Here is a 22,092-nt window from a genome sequence, read left to right on the forward strand (position 1 = left end):
TGAGCAACCACAGTGTTTTTACAGTGGGAATAAGCCCGTGCTGGCATGTGGCCAACTTAATGTAGACTGACTGACTGAAATTATATACTACTTTAGTAAGCCCTTTTTGCATTCCCACTTTGGCTTCCCTAATAAACCCTATTTACATTCTGTGAATGATCTTTTCTCGTGCCCCACCATCAACGGTCATAATTACTCTCAAATACTTATACAAATCACTGGCTAGTACCATTTTCCCACTATTAATTTTAAACCTCATTGCTCCATCTTCCTGGTTTCCCTTTACCCTCATAAACTTAACCTTTTACACATGTACTCTTAACTTCCTCCTCTGACATATTTCAAATTCCTTTAGTAATTTCTGCACTTCTTCATCAATAGCTATCCCCAAGATGTACGGTATCAACTTCAAACATCACCCATTCCATTTATTTTCTTATCTCGTACCTTTACCTTCAACCACAGTCCTCCTCTATATTGTGGTATGATTACTGACAAAATACATTGGTCTCAGGTCTCAGACACACCTATGCAGTCTAGCACACAAGCAATTCGCGTCATGTAAAATTTTTAACCAGTCTAAGCAGGTCTTCATTTATATCAGACATTCTCAACATCCTTCACATTGCCACTAATAATTCTACCAAAAGTGTAGGCAGTCCCCGGGTTACGACGGGTTCGGCTTACAACGTTCCGAGGTTAAGGCGCTTTTCAATTATATTCATCAGACATTATTTCCAGGGTTACGACGCCTACAATGTTCATCAGGCAGAAGAAATATGATACCAAAAGTGCAAAATAATCAATATTTGAAGTTTTATGATGAAAAATGCAATAAGAATGCATTTACATAGTTTTGAATGCACCTAAAGCATTAATAGTAAGGTTTTCTTAGGATTTTTGATGATGTTCTGGCTTACAACGATTTTCGGGTTACACCACGTTTCAAGAACGGAACCCCCGTCGTAACCTGGGGACTGCCTGTATTTATGTTCATGTATACACCACATGCTACATTTCATGTAAGCTTCAGATAAAATGTTTGCAACCCACTTGATCCCCTAGCCTAACACCATTCCTTATTTAACCGTATATTACTTTCTAAAACCCCATGGGTCTTGCTCTGTCCATCTTAGACGAGGCATTTTACTTTTTCTATTAAAATCAATTTTACCTTTATGTGGTGGAAGTCATGCCTCAAATACTGATCGGCAACTTGCAATCTTGCATGCAGTGTCTTGTAGTCTCATAACTACGCAAGTTTCCATTCAACATCTTCAAATTCACTTTGTATCCTTTAAAGCGATTTTAACAAGCCTTCTCAAACTAACAAATAGTAATATAATAAAAATAATAATTTTTCCACCCTTGCATCATTCGTCCTTACTTGACTGTCTATTTCATGTAACTAATACTCATTGTGTACTCATTCCATCAGTTTCCTGTTAGTTTAAGATCCTATTTCATTCAACCTACACTCTTTATTGTATTTGACTCTGACAAAGCACTGTACAAAACTTAAAACAGGAGAACGAGATCAATAAACAAAAGAAATAATCATGGTAAAACTGTATTACCGACACACAGACATTACTTATATTCTAGGCTTTTAACATACAAACTAAACATGGAATAAAACCACACTCCCATTCAGAAAACTACTTTTATATTTTCATTAGTATTATTTATTCGCATATTTACAAAGTCGCTCGGTCATCAAACCAAATTTCCAGGCTCATGGTGCCAGCTAAATGCCACAGAACACAACATCGGGTCTCCAGGGAATGTTCCACACTTAATGAACTGCCACTCTCCGAACTCTAATAAAATCATTAAAACTCGGTTCATACAAAGGTAGAAGTTGTGAACCAAGAAAGACAACACATTATACATACAAAAATCACAAGTACTGTATGCATGCATTAACAAACTTATTGTTAAGTTAAAAAAGTTTAAGCAATTTGTTGAAATTGCCAGGAAGTCTGCTGCTGTAAAATTTGTGTATAAATATCTTAATTCATTATATGCCCTAAACGAAGTACATTATCAAAAACTTGTACAACTTCATCATTGACCATCTACTACAGTCAGGTATTGGACTCCTCAAATATGTACTAAATACAATCAGCTGGCTTTTCTAGGAATTAAACTGAATATCATTTTCTAATACCTAGCTGTTATATATTTCAGGCATACTTATTAAGGCAGTAACAATTGGTGAAAGCAGTGATGTTATCAGCCAATGTGTCAGCTCCTGTAAAAATATTACCAACAAAGCATGTGAAACCCATGCAAAATTAGAATTACAACTAAAAGTAAAATCTTCTGTATAAACACAAAACATATTTGGAGAAATAATACCACCTTGCCTTACCCCATTACTTAAAAAAAAAAAAAAAAAATCCTTAAACATACTTTTAAAAAGCAGCTGCTTATAATGAACTCATTGGTCTTATCATTCTGGAAAACAATTTTTTCAAATAACTTTATGTAAGTTTACTTGGTCAAAGAAATACTTACCATCAAATTTGTTTCTAATTTTTGCATTTATTAGTAAAAAACTGAAATCGTAACAAAATTTTTTTAATTCAACACTTTATCTCTCCCAGTCACCATTATTCATATTATACTGACATTAACACTGTTGACAAGGAATTAATCAATGATATTCGTGCTTCAAAACATGGAAAGAATTCCAAATTAGTAATGCCTCTGAAGAAATGTAAGTCTAGAATTTACTATAATATTTATTTTAATCATAATTTTCATGTACAAAACAAATAATTTCCAAACTTTTTTCGGAGAAGCATAGTATACTCGAAATAGCAATATGAAGAGGGCTTACTTGTTTGTACTCTGAACCAGCCCAAATTGTTTCCCATTTCAAGTCATATAAAAGCCATAAAACTCAGTCTGCAAAGAAAGATCCTGTTTCCACAAACATACATACTATAGTTTTCATCTCTTTTTGGCCAAATTATTGTTTTATGGAGAAAAATGAGAGTAGTAACAAAATACTTTAATCTTTTGACTTTCACAATGTATTTGGTTAGTAGATTCCACATCACATAGTTCTGTGTGGATCAAAATGCTAATTTTTCTTAATAATAAAAGCAAAATGGTTATCTGATCTTTATCAAATACTAATATCAAAACCTTCCTCACAAGGCCTCAAAATTTGGCTATGGAACACAGCAGATCACAGTGGAATGATTACAACAGTACAAAGACCTAAAAATTTTTCAACATGCATTTCCACAATTACACGTACCAACATTTTCTTTGTATTGTAATTATTCTATTACAATAATTACTTAAGAGTCTCCAAATTTTCTGAGTCACTACGTATCAAAGCATTTGATATAAAAGTACAGCTCTTTTTCAAATGGCTATTTATGATAAAACCTAATAAAATCTACCTCTATGTCAACTGATCTTTTCTTGTGAAACTTATAAGAACTATCCAAATTATATCGGAGCTGAGCTATGACCTGCATTTTCACACCCCAATCTTCAGCTTTCTTAGCAATGTGTGCACGAGTAACGGATTTATGAAGACTATATACAGATTTTCTGGAGAGAGAAAGAGCAACCTTCAAAAATTCCATATCAGTTCCTTGGTTACGTTTTGTGCCAAATGGGGGATTAAGGATAACTGTATCAAAGAACTTGTGAAACCGACATTCAGAAGTTCCTATTGATTTTACATCAACCTGTAGTAACTCCACAGCTGTATCAGACAGGATTCTCTCCACATTACCCTGGCAGATCTCAATAGCATCTTCATCAATATCAAAACTGGAATAAAAGAATACATATTTCAGATGTATCAATAGTACCTAGTACACTATGCAAAATTAAAATTTTACTGTAAATTGTATGCCTTGTAGAAAGTTACAAACAAACCACTGCCTTATTTGAACACAATACTTTAGTACTTAAACGTCACAATGACTAAGAGCTCCTTTAATTATGCATAAAGTGCAGCTCCAAACGCTTTATAGTATCCATAAAAAATTATGCACATACCTTTCAGCTATAAAAACATTATACACATAATATAATTAAATCCCTCAAAAGAGTAGGGTTTACACAGTTCTGTGTAATAAATCAGTCAGTTCTCATTATAACTGCAATATGATTATTATTTCACATCAAGATAAATTCCTATGGATTATTAGTAATTCCCATGGATCATTATTATTATTATGATACTGTAGGGTAGTTTAACAGGTCCACTGAACAGCATTTCCAGACTCAGACTATGTGATAAAGACCTCCCAATGGTAGCTTGTAAACATGACAAAGATATCACCAATAAAAAAAAATAATAGTACCTCTAAGAATAATACTTACCCTATATAGTGGTGTGAATGAACAAGGAAGGTCTACGTTCTAACGGAGCGAGGTGGCGGAACCCACACCACCCCCAGAACTTTACCTGCCAGACACAGGTGTAGCAACGGATAAGGACTGCTCAATGTAATCCAAACAAAGCTAATACCATATCCTTCACACCACTTGCTGAGCTGCAATCACTGGACCTAAGCAGAAAGTGTCCAGGGATGTATGGGTGGCATCCTTCAAATAATAGGAAGAGAAGGTGGTTTGTCTGTTCCAAACCTGAGCTGATGCTTGGGCCAAAAGGAAGACTAGTATCTTCAAAGTCAAGTCCCTATCTACCTGAGGCAGCTCTGATGGGCTCGTATGGAGACTTATGAAACATCCCAATCAGGAGATTTCAAACTTTGAGGAGAACAACGTTTCTCAAAATCTTTCATCATATCCAAAATCTCTCAAGATGATAATAGATCTATATCTCTTGCTCTAAAAACTTTAGAAAGAGCAGACCTATAACCTTTCCCGGCTGAGACGGAGAGGATTTTCTCATTTCTCAGAGAGACGGATTTCTGCTATGTTCTTGACAGTGGTCTTGAGGGTATATAAATTCCTCTTACTGCACCAATCCAGGAAGACTGACCATTTTCCTTCATAAAGCTTGAAGGAGGATTCTCGAACTGAACTAGCAATGACTTTTGAAACTTTTCTAAGCCACAATGGGGTTACTAACATCATGTAGAGCCCTTGTGAAATGAAGCACCTGTTGACCAATCTCCTGATTTGGCTGAACAGAGGGAATACGTAAAAGTCTAGATTGTCCCACTAATGTTAGAAGGCATTCCGCATGATGGTATTTTTGTCTGGAACTGGAGAGCAGTACATAAAGGCATAATTTGTAGTTCCTTGATGTGGCAAACAGATCCAATGTGGGGCCCAGCCACTACCTGAGGAGTCCATTCGCCACTGATTGGAGTAATGACTACTACATTCCCACCACCTATCCTGATCTGCTCAAGGTGTCTGCCATGATGTTCTTCCTCCCTCAAGCGTACCTGGCAGTCAGTTACGCTTTTGAGTTTTGACCATGCAAGGATCTTGAGAACTATAGAAGATTCACATCAACCATGCATCTCATGTCTAGGCCTGTCCCTTATGATGCTCCAGATTGGTTGTTGATAAGCCAGTCACAGGCCTGGAAACTCTCAGTCTCTCTCAAGAGTTCACATAGGCAGGATGTATATTCCACCTCTCCTGAGGGATACTTTTGAAAGTCGTATCCCTCAGGAGAAGTGGAACATACATCCTGCTTATATGAACTCTCAAGAGGGACTGAGTTTCCAGCCCTGTGACTGGCTTATCAACAGCCAATCAGGAGCATTGTAAGGGACTGGCTAGACATCAGATGCACAGCTGATGTGAATCTAATATAGTTTGTTCAACGAAAGGGAAATCGTCCCCGTAAAATGTCAGGCAATGAGAGGGCTTCTAGACTAATTGATGCGAGTCCTAACTGACCTGCTGTAGTTGGGACTAAAGTGTGAACTCAGAATGGTAACAGCTTAATCACATTGAACAATTACTATGTACTATTGGTAATTCATATATTTTTTATGTTTTGCTTTGCCAATGAAATATAAAGGGTTCGTATTTGTGTAGGAACATAAACAAAGGGACCATGATGGTTTTTAGAAAGGTTTTCAAAACTGGATAAACACAAAAACAAAATCACACGGAAAATTCCATTATTAAAACTTACCCAAATGTTAATCCAGCTCCCACCATAGCAGCACCGACTGTCAACATTCCACAGCCACAACCCAGGTCTGCAACAACTTTCCCTTCCAGATCTCCAAACGAAGCTTCAATAGTATGTATCATCCTTGCAGCAATATGAGCTGGAGTTTCATACTGTTCCAACTTAACCTTAGGTTGTTCAAATCCTTCTACTTCCTGTAACCATCCCTCTAACTCCTTGAGTTTGATCATTTTGGCTTATAGAAACAAAATCCAGTATAAAAGTGACAAAAAAATCTGTTCTGGAAAAAGCTGTTTATGTAAACTAGATCACTTAGGCTCTAGCCGTGGCAATACTGGCAAAATAAAATTCCCAAATGACGAATCTTGATGAATGAAGTAACCAAAGCTGGAAGATGTTGCCTGAATGAGGCTAGACCTCTGGCTGTTTCCTGCAATATGTCCGTCAGTTCCAGAAGACCACCCCTATGGTAAAAAGAAAAAAAATGAGTAAAGGTTTAACTGGCATATAAAAATTTTTCTAGAAATATCTTCTCTTGCAAAGTGATTAACACTTTCAAGAGACAAAAATAATGATTTTCTTATGTCAGCAGTAAAAGAGTGACATCAAAATCATGACTGATTAATTTATCTATCAAATTCATTAACATTTAGCATTACTACTGTATGTTACCCATTACAATGACATGATTTACACCGTTTGTGTGTGTAAGTGCATCTCTTACCGTAGGTTGAGCTGATGTTGCGGGAGTATTCAGAGGTTGAGACGCTCCTTGTTTCAAAATCAACTGTTTTTTTAACTGTAATTCTTCTAATATTTTTCTCTGTGGGTTGTTATCTGTAAAGTACATATCACTGTGACATAAGGATTATACATATACAATTTAAACTGGTATACGTACTTTAAAAAAAATACAGAAATTTTAATCCAATATAAAAACCTGGTCCAACATTAACTTTGGAAACTTAAAAGACCTTTTAAAAAACAAGAAATACACTAAAAATGAAAAGTCTGGTATCTGATCAATATTTTCTTAAGTCCTAGCTAATTGACATGATTACAATACTGTAAATGCTTTACTGATTTTAACAGGAAAATGATATCAGTAGGGATATTAATTGCTATAAACAGGCAAAGGTCACTAACACAACCACATAATTATCAGCTGAGGTCTAAACTTTTAAGTACTCTGACACACAGATTACATATTTACTGTCTATATGAAATACTTTAAAGTACTCTGACATACAGGTTACATATTCACTATCTTAATCTACTAAGGGCATATTCATTATTAGGTACATGGAGACAATGCCCGAGTCAGCTACTAGATTCGAGATTTGTACATTAGTGGTATGGAATATATTATCTTTGTGTTAGCCATCAAGCACAAGTCTTCCTTTCCTATTACCATCACAAATACTATTAAGATGACTATTTTTCTAGCTTGAATTTGACAGCTTAAACCAATAAATATCTTCAATATAAGATGCACATATCAAGAAATAACACAGCTTCTATATAAAGACAGGCAAAGCAAGAGAATGAGTTTCCTAAACTATTCCCCTAACTTGAAGCCCTACAAAAAATGACAATGATCTGGTAGTCTAAACAAATAAAAATGCATATGCACTAATCTCCATAAAGACAACTAGACTGGTTTTTCACAGCAAACATGAATTAGCCAAAGTTATGTTACAAGGACCACTTTACCACACATACACCACAAAAATAAGGTACAGTGATATATATATATACACATATATATATATACTATATATATATATATATATATATATATATATATATATATATATATATATACAAACATATATATTTTGTGTCAAAAATCAATTAAATAGGGCCAGTGGTTGGATGAAGATGACTGCAGCATCTTCTTCCCTCTAAATTCATTAAAGATATTAACATCAAAATATGAAGTACTTTAATCCAAAGTACTTTAAATAAAAAAAATTCTAATAATGTCCATTTTCTTTATTTTGCATGTTCTCAGGTACATGTACGGGCACTGTTGAGCCCTTGGGTAAAAGCAGTATACTAATGTATGAGAAAATCTCTTTCTGTAGCAGATATTTCCACTAACTTTTCAATACATCTTGCACAATATATTTATCACTTTTTTAGCTAATCAAAACTTTAATTTTTTGCATTCTCAAGTTTCCACATATTTTCAAACTTCTCCCATTTCATATCCCGAGTATTTAGTATGAGATAAATTGTTATTCCAGATGGGTCAGTTGTGGAAATAAACATGACTTGAACACTTTCTCATTAATAACCTTTACTGGATGTGAAAAAACACTGTCTTATTTTTACAATTATTGCCATGAAATTGCTTTCCCACCCACACTTTTTAAATGGCCATGCATTGGTGATGAATCACCCTCCTTTACTTATCTTAATGTTTGTAAAAAAAAAAAAAAACTCTTACTAGTTGCATAAATTTCCAAGTACATAAGTTTTATATAAAAATTGCAGTTATCACTACACACCTAGTAGTTCAAGTGGGAGGACCAGGAAAGGAAAGCTCCAGTGACTTTGAAAAAACCCTTAGGTCTGGTTAGTATAGGATGTATTATAAAAGTACCACTTTCTCACATCTCAGCCAAGGTGAACAGAGAGAACTTTAGATGTGCCTCCAAGCACAGCAATGTAAAACATGGTTAGGTTAGGATGAGATGTATCCTTACAATATATACCACTACCACTTAAAAATGACAGACACAAGTTCCACAGACAAATACAAACCTAACATTTCCTAGACCGCAGTGTTCTACCTAACCATACCTTAGATTCTTAACCTAACATAGGGTGCTCCGTCCTGACCTCTGGACCACGTCGAATAACATTAAATACATTTAGAATTAGTGTTAGAGCTTGCTCCTGTCATTCTGCAAAGTACCCCTGGCCAGTTTGAGAGAAGCAGTGACAGTAGAGCAATAGGGGAGCGCCTACAGTTTCGTCGGGCAAGAGTATCGTCTGCTAGATAATTGGCGGAAAAATACAAACAAGATGGTGGACGTATGTTTTGGCGCGATTTTTGAAAACGTGCAGTAATAAAATGTTGAAAAGTCTATAAAAACGGTAAGGGGGGCCGTGTTGGGAACCGGGGTGTTTGGGTGGGGGGAAAACATATAAGAAAGGGCAAATGAACATGGAAATTGTATTTTCAGGTGTAAACGTCCTTAATACAGTAGGGGGGACCTATTGGGAAACCGGGGTTTTTGGGTGGGGGGGGGGGGGGGGGGGGGGGGGGGGGGGGGGGGAACAAAGACGACGACAATTAATACTAGGAAATCCACGAAACGGGTGTATGGGTGACCCCCTACTCTACATCTGTTCGGCGAGCAGTCTGACTAGCTGAGCTGTCCCCCTACTCTACATTCATAGACCGAACATATGGGCTGTTAGCCTAAGTGAACGTTCGTGCAAGAGATGCACGGCCTATCTAACTAAAATGACCCTAACCAAACGAACTAACCTAACCTGACCTAGCATGCGTGCCCTAACCTGGACCGGCAGAGGGAGTTACGAGGCCTGCCCGACTAATCTGAATAGTACCTACTACCCGCAATAGGGCTAATTGTCTCTATCATTACTCTATCCTAGGCCACCAGCAAAATTTAATCAATGGGAATAGCTACTACGTGGCTCCCCTAAATACTAGGTAGCTAGATTATACTATAACTTAGTACCTAGCCTATCTAGGTACCTACCTATGGTTAGGCTGGAGCCATGAACTCAAAATTAGCTACTGCATTTAACACACCATAAGATAACCTCTGTCCTAGATAGCTCACAGACTGCTAAGATGTAGAATCTAGGACCAAGTGTAGGTTTAGCCTCGACCTAGGTAGCTAGGTAGGCTAACCTAGAATTCACTTTGATACTTTGTCCACCTTCCAATGACTTAGTCTAAGCTAACCTAATCCAGGACAACTAGGTAGACTATAATTCGCGATCTTTACGCAGAGTCTAATTCTTATACAACTAAACATAAAATAATACCACCTCTATTATTAGACTGAGATGCCATTATCTATTTATAAACATGAGATCGAGACTACTCCAGAAGTTGTAAACAAATCCTGGATGATGATTCTTCTTCGTTCTCTTCCAAAAAGTACTCGGGACTTAAGGGCCTGCATCTGTTGCAGTACATTGCTGCGCTAAGACGGGCGTAGTTTTAGACGTCTCACATGATAAAAGGATATTTATTTCTCTTTTGTTGCTTCTCGCAAAGTTTTTCCTCCTGTTATTAATTCCTGTCTTTCGCGAATTACTGTTTTTTTAGGTTTCTTATAGATTGATGATCTAGTTTTTTTTTTAGTAGCAATATTTCGCGTTTATTCTTGCTGTTTCATTCGTCTGTCCAAGGCAAAACGTACTTGTGTCCTAATAAGCTGGACACGATCTTGTCTTCTCTTTATCAAACCTAAAACGGCACAGGTACGAATCCTAACTGAATTCGATATCAAGGGGCTATTGTGTGTATAAAAATCATACGAGAAGTCAATGGTAATTTCGAAGTCGCGGCCACCGATGTGGTAGACCAAACCGACCACGCCAATGAGGCGCTACTAATCAATTTATATCACTCTTGATAGCCAAATGGATAAGATTCCGTCTCCTCTGCATTAATCTTTAAAGGCATATTTTGAACCCTGGCCAGGGCAGATGCAGTTATCACTTTGCATTAGGAAAGGTGTCACAGAGAAAACATTTTTATGCGGGGTAAAAACGTGCCTAGATTGAACCGGTTTGGATTTAGGTAGGTATTCCATCTGAGTTTGTTTTATTCTAAACTTCATGAGTTGTTCTAGCTGGGCTATATTTTTAAATGGGAAGATTCAACAGGGGTTTCATATACGATTTCTGCCTTGCAATGCCTTCTTCTTCCCAGCTTGTTCCCATTTTTAAATGAGGTCGCCGTTTCGGATGAGCCGTTTCCATCTATTTCTATCCTGCGCTTCTGCCTCATCAATTCCCTTCTCATGTAAGTCTCCTCTCACACAGTCCTTCCATCTCTTTCTTGGTCTCCCTCTTCTTCTTCTTCCTTGCACTTCCACCCCCATAGTATGTCTCCCAGTGTGGTCCTCATCTCTCCTCAACAGGTGTCCATACCATCTCAGCCTCCCCTCCTGCACTTTCTTTGATACTTCCACCACCTTAGTCGACCCCCTTATGTAGTCATTTCTGATCCTATCCTCTCTTGTCACCCTAGACATCCACCTAAGCATTTTCATTTCTGCCACATCCTTCTTCTTCTGCTCTGTTCTTCTCATGCTTGTTGCTTCCGTATCATACAGCATTGCTGTTCTTCCAATGCTTTATGATAAGATAATGTTCTCTTTTCTCGCCATTCAGTTATTTAAAACCCCACATGCGTGAAAATGCTATCTAATCTTTGTAAAACAAATTCTATGTAATCTTTGGGTCCATAGTATGTAGTCTGGTTGAAAATCCCTTAGAGTAAAGGTAGAAGATCTTGCTCCACGTTGTTTTACTTTCTTCTTGGCCAGATATTACCTACATCACAGTGTTGTATTCATAATATATAATATATATATATATATATATATATATATATATATATATATATATGTATATATTCATCCAGTCAATGGCAGGAACATAGAAGCAGATATCATAGTAAACCATTCCAACGTTTCTTGATTCTGAATCACACCTTAAGGTATATCTACTATGATAATGTACAATACATAAATATTAAATAGTAAAAAAAATTCATTTTATTTCTTAGAAATAGAAAGTGGACTAAAACTTGCAAGGACCAAACATAACACAGATGTATTCAGAAACAAAAGTTAAAACAAATAACACACTCAAATACAGAATAACTTCAAATCACTGAAGAATAAACCTGCTGGTCAGAGGCTAAGAACAACCAGGTAGAGTTAAGATAAATATAAGGGTAGTTACTACAGCAGTCGTTTGACAATTCAGTAAAGAACATGTTTTTCAATATTCAATGTTTCTTACTTTGTTCTTAGCCTCTGAACAGCAGGTCATTCGCCAGTGTTTTTAAGCTTGTCTATATTTAAGTTTCTTGTCAGTTTTAACTTTTGTTTCTGAATAATGCATCTGTGTATAAACATGATAAGCTTCCTCATCAATCATAAATCTTTTATGTTCTGTCCTTGCGAGTCTTAGTTCACTTTATATCTTTAAAAAAATTAATTCCCTTTTCATGATTTGATATTTATACATTGTATAATTTATTATTGTAGATATAGATACCCCTAAAGACGTAATTCAAATAACGAAAGGTTTGAATAAATGGTTTACTATGTCATCTGCTTCTATGTTCCTGCTCTTGACTCAGATGTATATATATATATATATATATATATATATATATATATATATATATATATATCTATATATATATATATATATATATTATATATATACATATATATATATATATATATATATATATATATATATATATATATATACATACATACATACATACAATTAAGGAAATATTATACATGTTAGCCGCTCTTTAAAGGTGGTTAATAGTTAATAGTTACGATGTTATACAGGGGCAATGGACTCTGAGATTGGAATGTTCAATAAGTGCCGTGTGTTTTGAAAAACTTTAATATGTCAAGAGGTCGATCACGATCAGCAGATATTTTGGGCAAACGAACAGTGCCCGCTGACGATCGTCAAATAGCTCAAGTCGAGGTGACAAGCTCAGAAGCGCGCAAGTTGACAGCACGAATGCGTATGGGCCGCCCTCTACGTAATTCGATGGTGTGGAGTGTCAATGATCTTTACGTCACAGAGGAATGCAAACAAAGAACCTTCGAAAACAATTGAGCAAGTCCGTTTGGGCGTACATCAGTGCCCGTGTGAATGCAATATAATCTGATATCAAATTGGACATTGCACGAAGGTCCAGTTACAGGTGAGACACTGTTGTGGAGTGGAAAGACATTGATCTGAGGACTGTGGAAGACTGGGAGACGAATTATACATTTGAGGTTTTAACCAGTCTCTTGTTTTCCCGTATATACAGGAAATGCTTTTATTTGTTTTTGTCTTCATTTTTTATGTTCATCTGTTCGGTATTATTGTACATTCTAAAGGTTATAATTTCTTTCCCTTCAGATGGATGCAATGTCGCCATGGAGGATGAGAATTCTTGACAATTATTTATGACTTCAGTCATGAAAGATTTACCTTTTTCACATATAGTTAATGGGGAGATAGTGTGATATAGAGATGATATCTAATACGAAGTAATGTGTCTCGTTTGGGAGATGGTGTGTAGTTTTCATTTTGAGATGATCTTTTGAGAATTATTTGCTAGGAGTGAGTGTAGTACTTCATGTCTTGGATTTTTCATTACATTTTCCTGTTTCTATCAAGTTATTTTTTTGAAGAAATAATAACAAGTTATTTTTTTGAAAAAATAAAAGTTTTATTCTTTATAGTTTTGAGTTTGGTTTTCTAGCCTTAGCTTGATGACTATTAATGTTAGCAGAGATACCGGATGGTGATTTTTCTTAAGGCAGGTGACAGATATCTGTCTTTTGGAGAGGGGCTTACATTACCATTTCATTCAGAGACAAGGCTATAAATATGCCTTGTAATATACATAATAACAGAGTATATGGCGAAGAAGAAAGTAAAACAACGAAGAACGTCAATATAGAAATAGATGCCTTAATATAGGACAAAAGAGAAATTCAGTCAAGACAAGGGTGCCTTCAGTATAGGCACGATTATTTACAAAGAAAATAGAGGCTTTCTATCAAGATGGTGGGTCCTTCCATAAGACTTATGAATTATATGAAATGATAGTTCAGTCAAATACAGGGCTCCTCAGATGAGAGAGAGGTTTTCTTTAATGATGTAGTACATTTCATTAGCAAAGAGGGGAAAAAGTTGTTGAAAAAAAATAGGTCCTAGAGTGACTTCCAAAGGCAAAGGGGATTGTTGTAAGGATACCAAGCCCTCTATAAATAAAGAATTTCCATGAAGAAATTAATGCCTTGAATATTAAAATGTGAGTGCAGGTCAGAAGCTATATAACTGGTTTATTCATCGTTGTGCCTACACTGGCTCGTGCTCATAGAGCAGCCTGTAAAATTCACAGAAGTCAATGGCTCATGCGAGCCACAAAGCAGTGACGTCCTCTCGACAGACTGAGAAAGGGAATTAACTCTGGGCATGTGTGTTACTTAACAGATGCAATATGACAGATACATGACATAACTCAGGTATACATGGTTGAATAGCTGGCAGAAGGATGCACAGAACGATAGCAATTCATAAAAGGTGACGATAACAATGTTGGAGATATTTACCAAAGGATAAGGAAGAATTTAGTAAAGATAAAAAAAGTTTTAAACAAAAACTTCTAAAAGCATGAGAGGATCTCACTAAGGATATGAGGAGCATTTCAATAACAAGAGAACTAGAGCACACAAAAAGGAGGCTTAGTAACCGAGTGGTAAAAAATATTTTCTCCAATTTGGCGGGGTAGAAGATACATTTCTCAGTAAAAGAATAGCCAGCATCTGGGATATTCTAAAGAATTATGAACTAAAACTCATGGAAAAGCTCAAGAGAAAACTATACCATCAGTATACCTGAGGTCTATACATCAAGTTTTTATTTGTTTGTTTGTTTGTATGGTGCTTTTACGTTGCATAGAACCAGTGGTTATTCAGCAACGGGACCAACGGCTTTACGTGACTTCCGAACCACGTCGAGAGTGAACTTCTATCACCAGAAATACACATCTCTCATTCCTCAATGGAATGGTCGAGAATCAATCCCGCGACCACCGAGGTGGAAAGCTAATACCATACCAATCATGCTGCTGAGGTGATAAATATACATAAAGTTGCTGCTACCTTTAAGTATTCTGCAAAAGAAAAAGCTTGGCTTCATCTAGTATGCTTTGTCCCTTAGGAATTTCCTTATAGATCTTTTTTATGCGGCATATACAATAAACTTGTTGTATAGGCAAACAACTGAACATCTACAATTTACTCTCCCATAAACATGTCTTCTAGTGATTCTTAAAGTCTGGCTCTTCCATTATGAAGATTCCCCTTTTTTTTTAAAGATCTTGTCATGTTGGAAATAACCAACCACCTAAAATCTATTCTTCCAGTTGCCCACCTTCTAGGAATTCTGCTGGAGCACAGAGAAGAAACAAACTACAAGTTCAGCTATGCAAAGGGCAAACAGTTAACTTATATAAATGAACCTTGTCATGCGAGAAAACAGACAAATATCATGTCTGAATTTAGTTTCATAAACGTGATGTGGTTACCAATTAACAGCCAGTTAACTTATGAAAAAGATCCTATTCACCTCAAGCTACATGCAATACTTAAACTTCATCTACCTGACAAGCATAGCTGTCATGACTAGTTACTAAGGCATTCGAAATGGATGTCCACCTGCTAACAATATCCTTAAAAAGTTTTATAGCAGTTTCATGCATAACTCCTAGTTATAAATGATTATCAATGGGAAAGCAAAAATTGCTTGCACTACAAATGGTAACAGTTTCATCACGTCATTGAGCTATAAATCTTGAATAAACGGCTTAAACAGCTAGAGAGAAATAGTTTTGGGGTCAGGTTTTCCTTTACCTTTCAATTATCATCAACACAATACATGTTTTAAAATCCGACAATGTTTTACCACCGAATTTTATAATAGTATTTTACAAAAGCTTCTCAGCATGTTATATGTGGTTGAATGGGGAAGTTCTGCCTCAGGTGGTTGTTTCACTCAAGGGATTATTAACCCTCTGTGCTGTTTTGTAGTGTACCAAAAGATTCTGCTGTTTTGACTTTGCCTTTGCTATTGGATAATCATAGTGAATGGTTTCTTTCCAAGAAGACATTACTTGTGCCATGCGTCAACATTAAACTAGAGTGTTTTTGTATGTGGAAACTGGTACCAAAAAGGTTCCTATTGATATGCTCATCAGTACAGACCAAAATTAATAAAAAATTCTTTTTTGGTGCATAACATTACGTATTGCATTTGTATGCTATTCCTCATTACTGGATGAAATTTCCCTCAGCTTAGCTGCAAGGAGTAAAAAATTAAGGATTTAGTTCTTAGATTATGTACACTTGGTATAAATGTTAAGTTTGTTGAATTTGTGTTCACATAGACAAAAAAAGGGCATGAGGATGTAAACAAAGCTGACTGTTCCAATGCAGTTGAGATATTGCCTTGTTGCCGATCTTAGTCCTATCGCAGGAAAATAAAAACTCTTGGTTCATAACAATATCTTTATTACACTAAATGAAGCCTGCAGTCCTTACAATAACCATACAAAAGTGCATTATCTGTACCCAACTCCTTTAACAGCATTTTGATGAGGGACATTAAGTTTAGCGACTTAAATGATACTCTTATAATGGACATTACTTTGAATGCTGTCATTACATGATAAGTACAATACAGCATTTTATCACAACTTAAAATACCACCACTACAAACTAAAATTTTCTTCGAAGTTGTCTGATAACATTAATCCTCTGAAAAAAAACTGGTTGATTCCTTTTGATGTGAGAAGTCGCTGTTAAGTGCCATTTGAGAATATATCTTCCTATCAAAGGACTATACAAAAATACCATAATTCAGCTTCAGCTAAAAAATATTAATAGAAAACATCCACATATGCAACAGGATACTCCAGCAATCATGGAGTATTATCAATGAGTTTTACAAGTGAAGCTAGTGAAGCTATAATACAAAAGCACAAATGAGATTAAAATCAACAGAAATGAGCAAATATCAGCCTATTCAAGGAAGAGGAGGCAATACATGGAAAGATGAAGGAAAAGAGGAGGAGGGGAAGGAAGATGGGGGAGAATCATAATCATCACCTTGAAATCTTTACACCCCCCAAATCTTTTGTTACCAAGTTTCTTTGTTTTCTTTTACTTCTACTATTCCAAGTGTGGCACTTAATAGACTAAGAGTACGTAGATGGGTACCTAACCTTTTCCACCATTTAACATAACATCATACCTCCTATCTTTAGTCCACAGAAAAGGTGATTGATTATATGACAATGAGATATGTACAATGAATCCTTGAGGCAATATACTATTACTTCCACCTCACTAACTAGCCCACCACTTTAAATCAAACTTGAAAAATCAAATTTGAATTCAAATGTGATCACTGATTGCTAGATTCATCCTGATATAATATCGATATTAACAGCAGAGATCTGCCTGCGACCAAAGTCAAAAGGAAGAAGTCAATGCATCTTAACTTTATAGATCCAAGACATATTTCGTAAACGTACATACTGGGTATATAAATCCCTCAGTTTGGATGGAATTAATATTTGTGAAAATGAAGCATACAACTCACTCACTCTCTTTAACTTACATATAATTTCCTTATATTCATTACTTACACACTCAGAACGCACTCCTCTCTTCCTCTATCAAGCCAAAACTGAATCTCTTAATAGTGTGATTAATATAGTCAAGTAATTAACTATCCAAAACAAATTTGCTATAAAAAAGGGCAATAATGGATATGAAAAAGTTTCTAATGAAGCTCCTTTTCAAACTGTGTCCAACAACCAACTGGCCAACTCTAGAACAAGTGAAAAATTTTAATTCTCATTATAAGAAAAATAATGATCCACATTATAATTTCACTGATTATGAAATTTTGGAATATCCCATTTCACATTCACTGTGAACCTCTCCACGTGCACTGTATATAAGCTCAGTCATTATTGATATTCACGTTATAGACACCATTTGTAATGGTGAATCCATGATAAAAAAAGCATGCACTTTTAATCCCATATTTCTAGTATCTCCAGTCCTCAAATGTGCTGTATTTCCCACCAGAAAAATGAATAAAAAGAGCTACAAGTTTTTTTTGTATATTATTGTCAGAATGAACCAAAAACTATAAAGAATGAAACTCCTTGTTGATGTGAAGTTATCTTACTATCATCACACTGTACAGCATACAGCAACATTATCTAAGCTATGGTAATACAGCTTCATTTGTAATAAAAATAATTCATATTAACTTGTAAAATATAGCACTTACCATCTTGAAATAAATATCTGCAATGTACTAAACTACTTCCCCTCCCCCCAAGAAAAAAAAGAGAACAGAGCTTCCATCACATTAAACATTCACACATACTTTCACTCAACCTTCAAGTGCTTTCATTAGAAGGAACTAAAGTCACCGATCTGGTGGAGTTGATGTCAATCTCTCTCTTTCTCTCTCTCTCTCTTTCTACCATGCACACAGGTTGCCTGAAGTGTGGGTGGTTCGTGGGTATTCAACATCAAATATAGAGTGACATATTTGAGGATGAATGCTACTGTTGTGAAGATGCAAATGGAGGCATTTTCAGGATATAAGTCTTATAATGGTCACATACATAATAATAAGGAGTTGCATAATAATGCAAAGATTCAAAAGATGCAATGGGGCTAACGTGGCTATGATCATGTTCCGATATGTAAACTGCATGTGCAAATGTGTGCATATCTTCCATTGTATGTTAATGTAGGTGCATGGAGTGTGTGTTGTAAAGCATGAATGTAGAAGAATGATGAATCTGGGTTAGTGTATGCATTCATGTATGCATGCAAGTGTCAACATGACTGTGTCCATGTGTAATTGGGGGCTCATGTTTGTGTAAATTTGCATGCATGTATAGTGTGTGTACAGGTGAAGAGTTTACCTCACACTTCAATCCTGCCCGAATTCTTAAGATTCTGACATAGTCAGTTACTTTGAAAAAGATCTAATTTTCAATGGTCATTAATTAGCGCACTTTCAACTAGTTACTAAATTTGTTGGTTTTTCTATGTAATTCTATTATACATAAGCATTCGGGGTCATGAATATCATTCGCAGTGAACGCACGAGCCTATCACGATTCACCGTTGCCGCTGTCATCACCATCATCAATTTCTGGGGGGGAAAAAGAAGTAATGTTGACAACACATTAATATTATCACCTCCATATGGATCATACTGAGCCCTAAAGGCAAAAGCAATGACCAACAGGAAACCATGCCTTACTTTTGTCAAATCTGAAGGAAATTTGTCACTGCTACATATAAATTTTTTATCCAACAAATGAAAAATATTTTCTATAATTTGAAACTTTCATAGCTGAAGGTGATATACCAACTTTCCTTACAGTATGTACAATTATGAGAACTTTCTGACAAAATATATGCTAAAGAATGGGGAAATAACTATCATAACCTTAATCAATGACCTCATGAATATTTACTCCCAAAATTGAGGAAACAACCATTACAAGATTATTTTATTGAACAAAGAAATCAATAAAGATTATCTGCTAACATATCAAATACACATCAGTGCTTTACTTAACATGCATAACAGCAAATCAAAATCAGTTCATTAAAAATTTACGAAAGAAGTGACTCACCATTATCTGAGAGATTCTCGTCATCATCCTCATCATCATCATCGATATCATAATCATCATCGTAAAAATCAGCCATATCAACAGGCTCTGTATCCGGTTTTACTTTAGTCTTTATACAATAGTCTTCTAAAGTCATTGGAACAACAACACCGTCTCTTTCAGCTTCAGTACGGGATGATAATACTTGTTTCCTGTAGAATTATAAAATAAACATCATCCACTTTTTTCTTAAACAAAATGTACAGGTAGAATTTCAATTATAATTATGCAATATCAGTATTACTTCATTTCAATACAAAGAAAACAGCATACTATTCTATATATTTTGATTTCTGCACCTATCTAAAATAAAGATTCAAATCCTCATTAGTTAAATTGACCATAATGAAAAAAAAATTATAATGTACATATCAAGTGAATGAAAATTTCTCTTACTTTTTATGATAACTACAAGTTATGAGCGTTGTCCAGTGAACCCCCTGGATTTGCAAGGGATGTGTACCAACCCCCCTCCCTCCAGAATAGCTAAAATCTGTGAGTACTTAAAACCCTTCTAAACACACTTAGAACTGCCTTTTTTGATAGTACAAACACCAAAACATCTATTAACAATGCTTATACCTTGCAATTCCAAATGATGTATTGTAAATGTAATCCCCAAGGATTCTGACAATGTCAATGACATCACCTACAGAAAACTAAGAGGAAAATTTTTTTCATATTGGACAGCTTTGGACTGTTGTCTGGAGGGTGTTGGTAAATGGTAGTACTATATAACTTACTCCATCTACCCAAAACATGAAGTTCAAAGAGAATTACAATGCCTGCATATATTTTTATATCTACATTATTATTTTGGGTGTATTTTTTCATCAAAGCAGTGAACTTCAAAGAGAATTACAATGCCTGCATATATTTTTATATCCAAATTATTATTTTGGGTGTATTTTTTCATCAAAGCAGTAAGTTCTTATTTACTAATTTTTCTACTGTACACTATTCTCTTCAATCTCTACAAGGTAACACCACCATATAAGCTTCCCTTCACAGCAATATCCTCTCATGGTTAACACTTTATAACTCTACAGTCCAGGCAGCCTCCAGTTAACAGCAGGGGCTCTGTTCCCAGCCGATGCCGCTAACAGAAAATCGCGTTAATGGTGTCGTTAACCAGAGATGAGCACTGCTAACTGGATATCAATCAGCGCTGCTAACCCCAGATCAGCACAGAAAATCCAGTTAACAGCATCGCTAGACAACAGCCATAAACCGGATAGCTGTTAACCGATGCCGCCATTAACGGGGGCTGCCTATATATGTTATTTGAGATATCAAATACATACCTGATAATATTTTCATATTCTTTGTCTTTGCCTTTGGAATCCCTCCAACGGCGATACATAACTGAGGCATCTACATTGGCAGGAGAGTACGTGTTTGGTTCATTCAGTAAGGATATCACTGACAGCAATACTGTACGCACATTCTGAAATGATACACAGATACTATAATGAAAGTGCCTTTTTATGGTGGGTGTTGGGAATGGGGGAGTGCAAAATACTGAGCACTGTACATACTTCGACGAAGATCTGTTCAGATTTTTTTCGAAGAAAAAATAATGACAGCAATGTTGAAATTTTTTTTAGATCCATTAAGATATAATGATACTTTCAGGTTCAAATTAAATCACTCTTAAAATCTAATTCTAACCATGTGAAAAAATCAAGCCCTCAAAATAAATAGGACTAAATAAAAATGTTATGACCATTGTTTCTTACACTGACTACTCACATCTTCATATACCAGATTCACAAGTATGCCATTCTAAGTTAACTCTATCCCAATATTCCTCTGATGTTTACATTCCACAGACAACAAGCAATTTAAAGGCACTTTGCAATAATAACAGAACACAGGATGTAACTGAACAGGCTCTCTCACCTGAGTAGGATTCCAACGTTCACAGGGAAGCTCGCCACTCTGGGGGTCATCTACTGGAGGATGAAGGATGGAAATGCAAAGGTCTCCATTCTCATATACATTGGGATGCCACACTTTGGTCAAGAACCGGACGGAGGGCGGCGAGTAGGGGTAATCAGGAGGAAACTTGACATGTGCCTGCAAGCAAAAATAGACCAGGTAATACAAATGTCACCCCAATTGAAAACTGATATATAACTGAATATAATAAAAAATAAAATAAATATTAATACAAATGCAACCACAATTAAAAACAATATGCACCCAAATAAAATTATAACATATATTAATACAAATGTAACCACAATTGAAAACATTCAATGCACATTTATAAAAATGAAACCCCTCCCCCCTTAATGTTATTTGGTCTTAGAAAAAGGCAAGGAGTGATATAAAAATTTATTTATTAAAAAATTATATATTTTCTATTTATATATATTCTATTAACTATAAAATAGTAAAACGAATATCAACATACATACCAGGCAAAAACTTTAAATACTGTACATGAAATATTTGGAAA

The 22,092-nt window shown here is 35.6% G+C and overlaps 3 protein-coding genes across 3 annotated transcripts in view; all 3 read right to left on the reverse strand.

Annotated features, from left to right (window-relative positions):
* Window positions 1-3,005: 3,005 nt before the first annotated feature.
* On the reverse strand, window positions 3,006-6,327 carry LOC135224373 (rRNA N6-adenosine-methyltransferase METTL5-like). The gene is made up of 2 exons (XM_064263330.1): window positions 6,098-6,327; window positions 3,006-3,798 (listed from the first exon to the last, which is right to left on the reverse strand). Exons 1-2 carry the CDS (start codon window positions 6,325-6,327, stop codon window positions 3,390-3,392), a joined length of 639 nt encoding a protein of 212 aa, XP_064119400.1. The 3' UTR covers window positions 3,006-3,389.
* A 78-nt stretch (window positions 6,328-6,405) lies between these two features.
* LOC135224374 (SOSS complex subunit C homolog) lies at window positions 6,406-10,298 on the reverse strand. Its single transcript, XM_064263331.1, has 3 exons — window positions 10,130-10,298; window positions 6,822-6,934; window positions 6,406-6,561 (listed from the first exon to the last, which is right to left on the reverse strand). Exons 1-3 carry the CDS (start codon window positions 10,152-10,154, stop codon window positions 6,406-6,408), a joined length of 294 nt encoding a protein of 97 aa, XP_064119401.1. The 5' UTR covers window positions 10,155-10,298.
* Window positions 10,299-16,405: 6,107 nt separating this feature from the next.
* The window catches only part of LOC135224375 (ubiquitin-conjugating enzyme E2 R2-like), a 164,702-nt gene continuing 159,015 nt past the window's right edge, over window positions 16,406-22,092 (reverse strand). Inside the window, exons 3-6 of the mRNA XM_064263332.1 lie at window positions 21,531-21,707; window positions 20,933-21,075; window positions 19,590-19,780; window positions 16,406-19,099 (exon numbers count right to left, since the gene is read on the reverse strand). Coding sequence (XP_064119402.1) covers window positions 19,059-19,099; window positions 19,590-19,780; window positions 20,933-21,075; window positions 21,531-21,707 — 552 coding nt within the window. The 3' untranslated portion in view covers window positions 16,406-19,058. The remainder of the gene's footprint in view (window positions 19,100-19,589; window positions 19,781-20,932; window positions 21,076-21,530; window positions 21,708-22,092) is intronic.

Source organism: Macrobrachium nipponense, chromosome 12 (genome assembly GCF_015104395.2).
Source record: "Macrobrachium nipponense isolate FS-2020 chromosome 12, ASM1510439v2, whole genome shotgun sequence".
Classification (NCBI taxonomy): Eukaryota; Metazoa; Arthropoda; class Malacostraca; order Decapoda; family Palaemonidae; genus Macrobrachium; species Macrobrachium nipponense.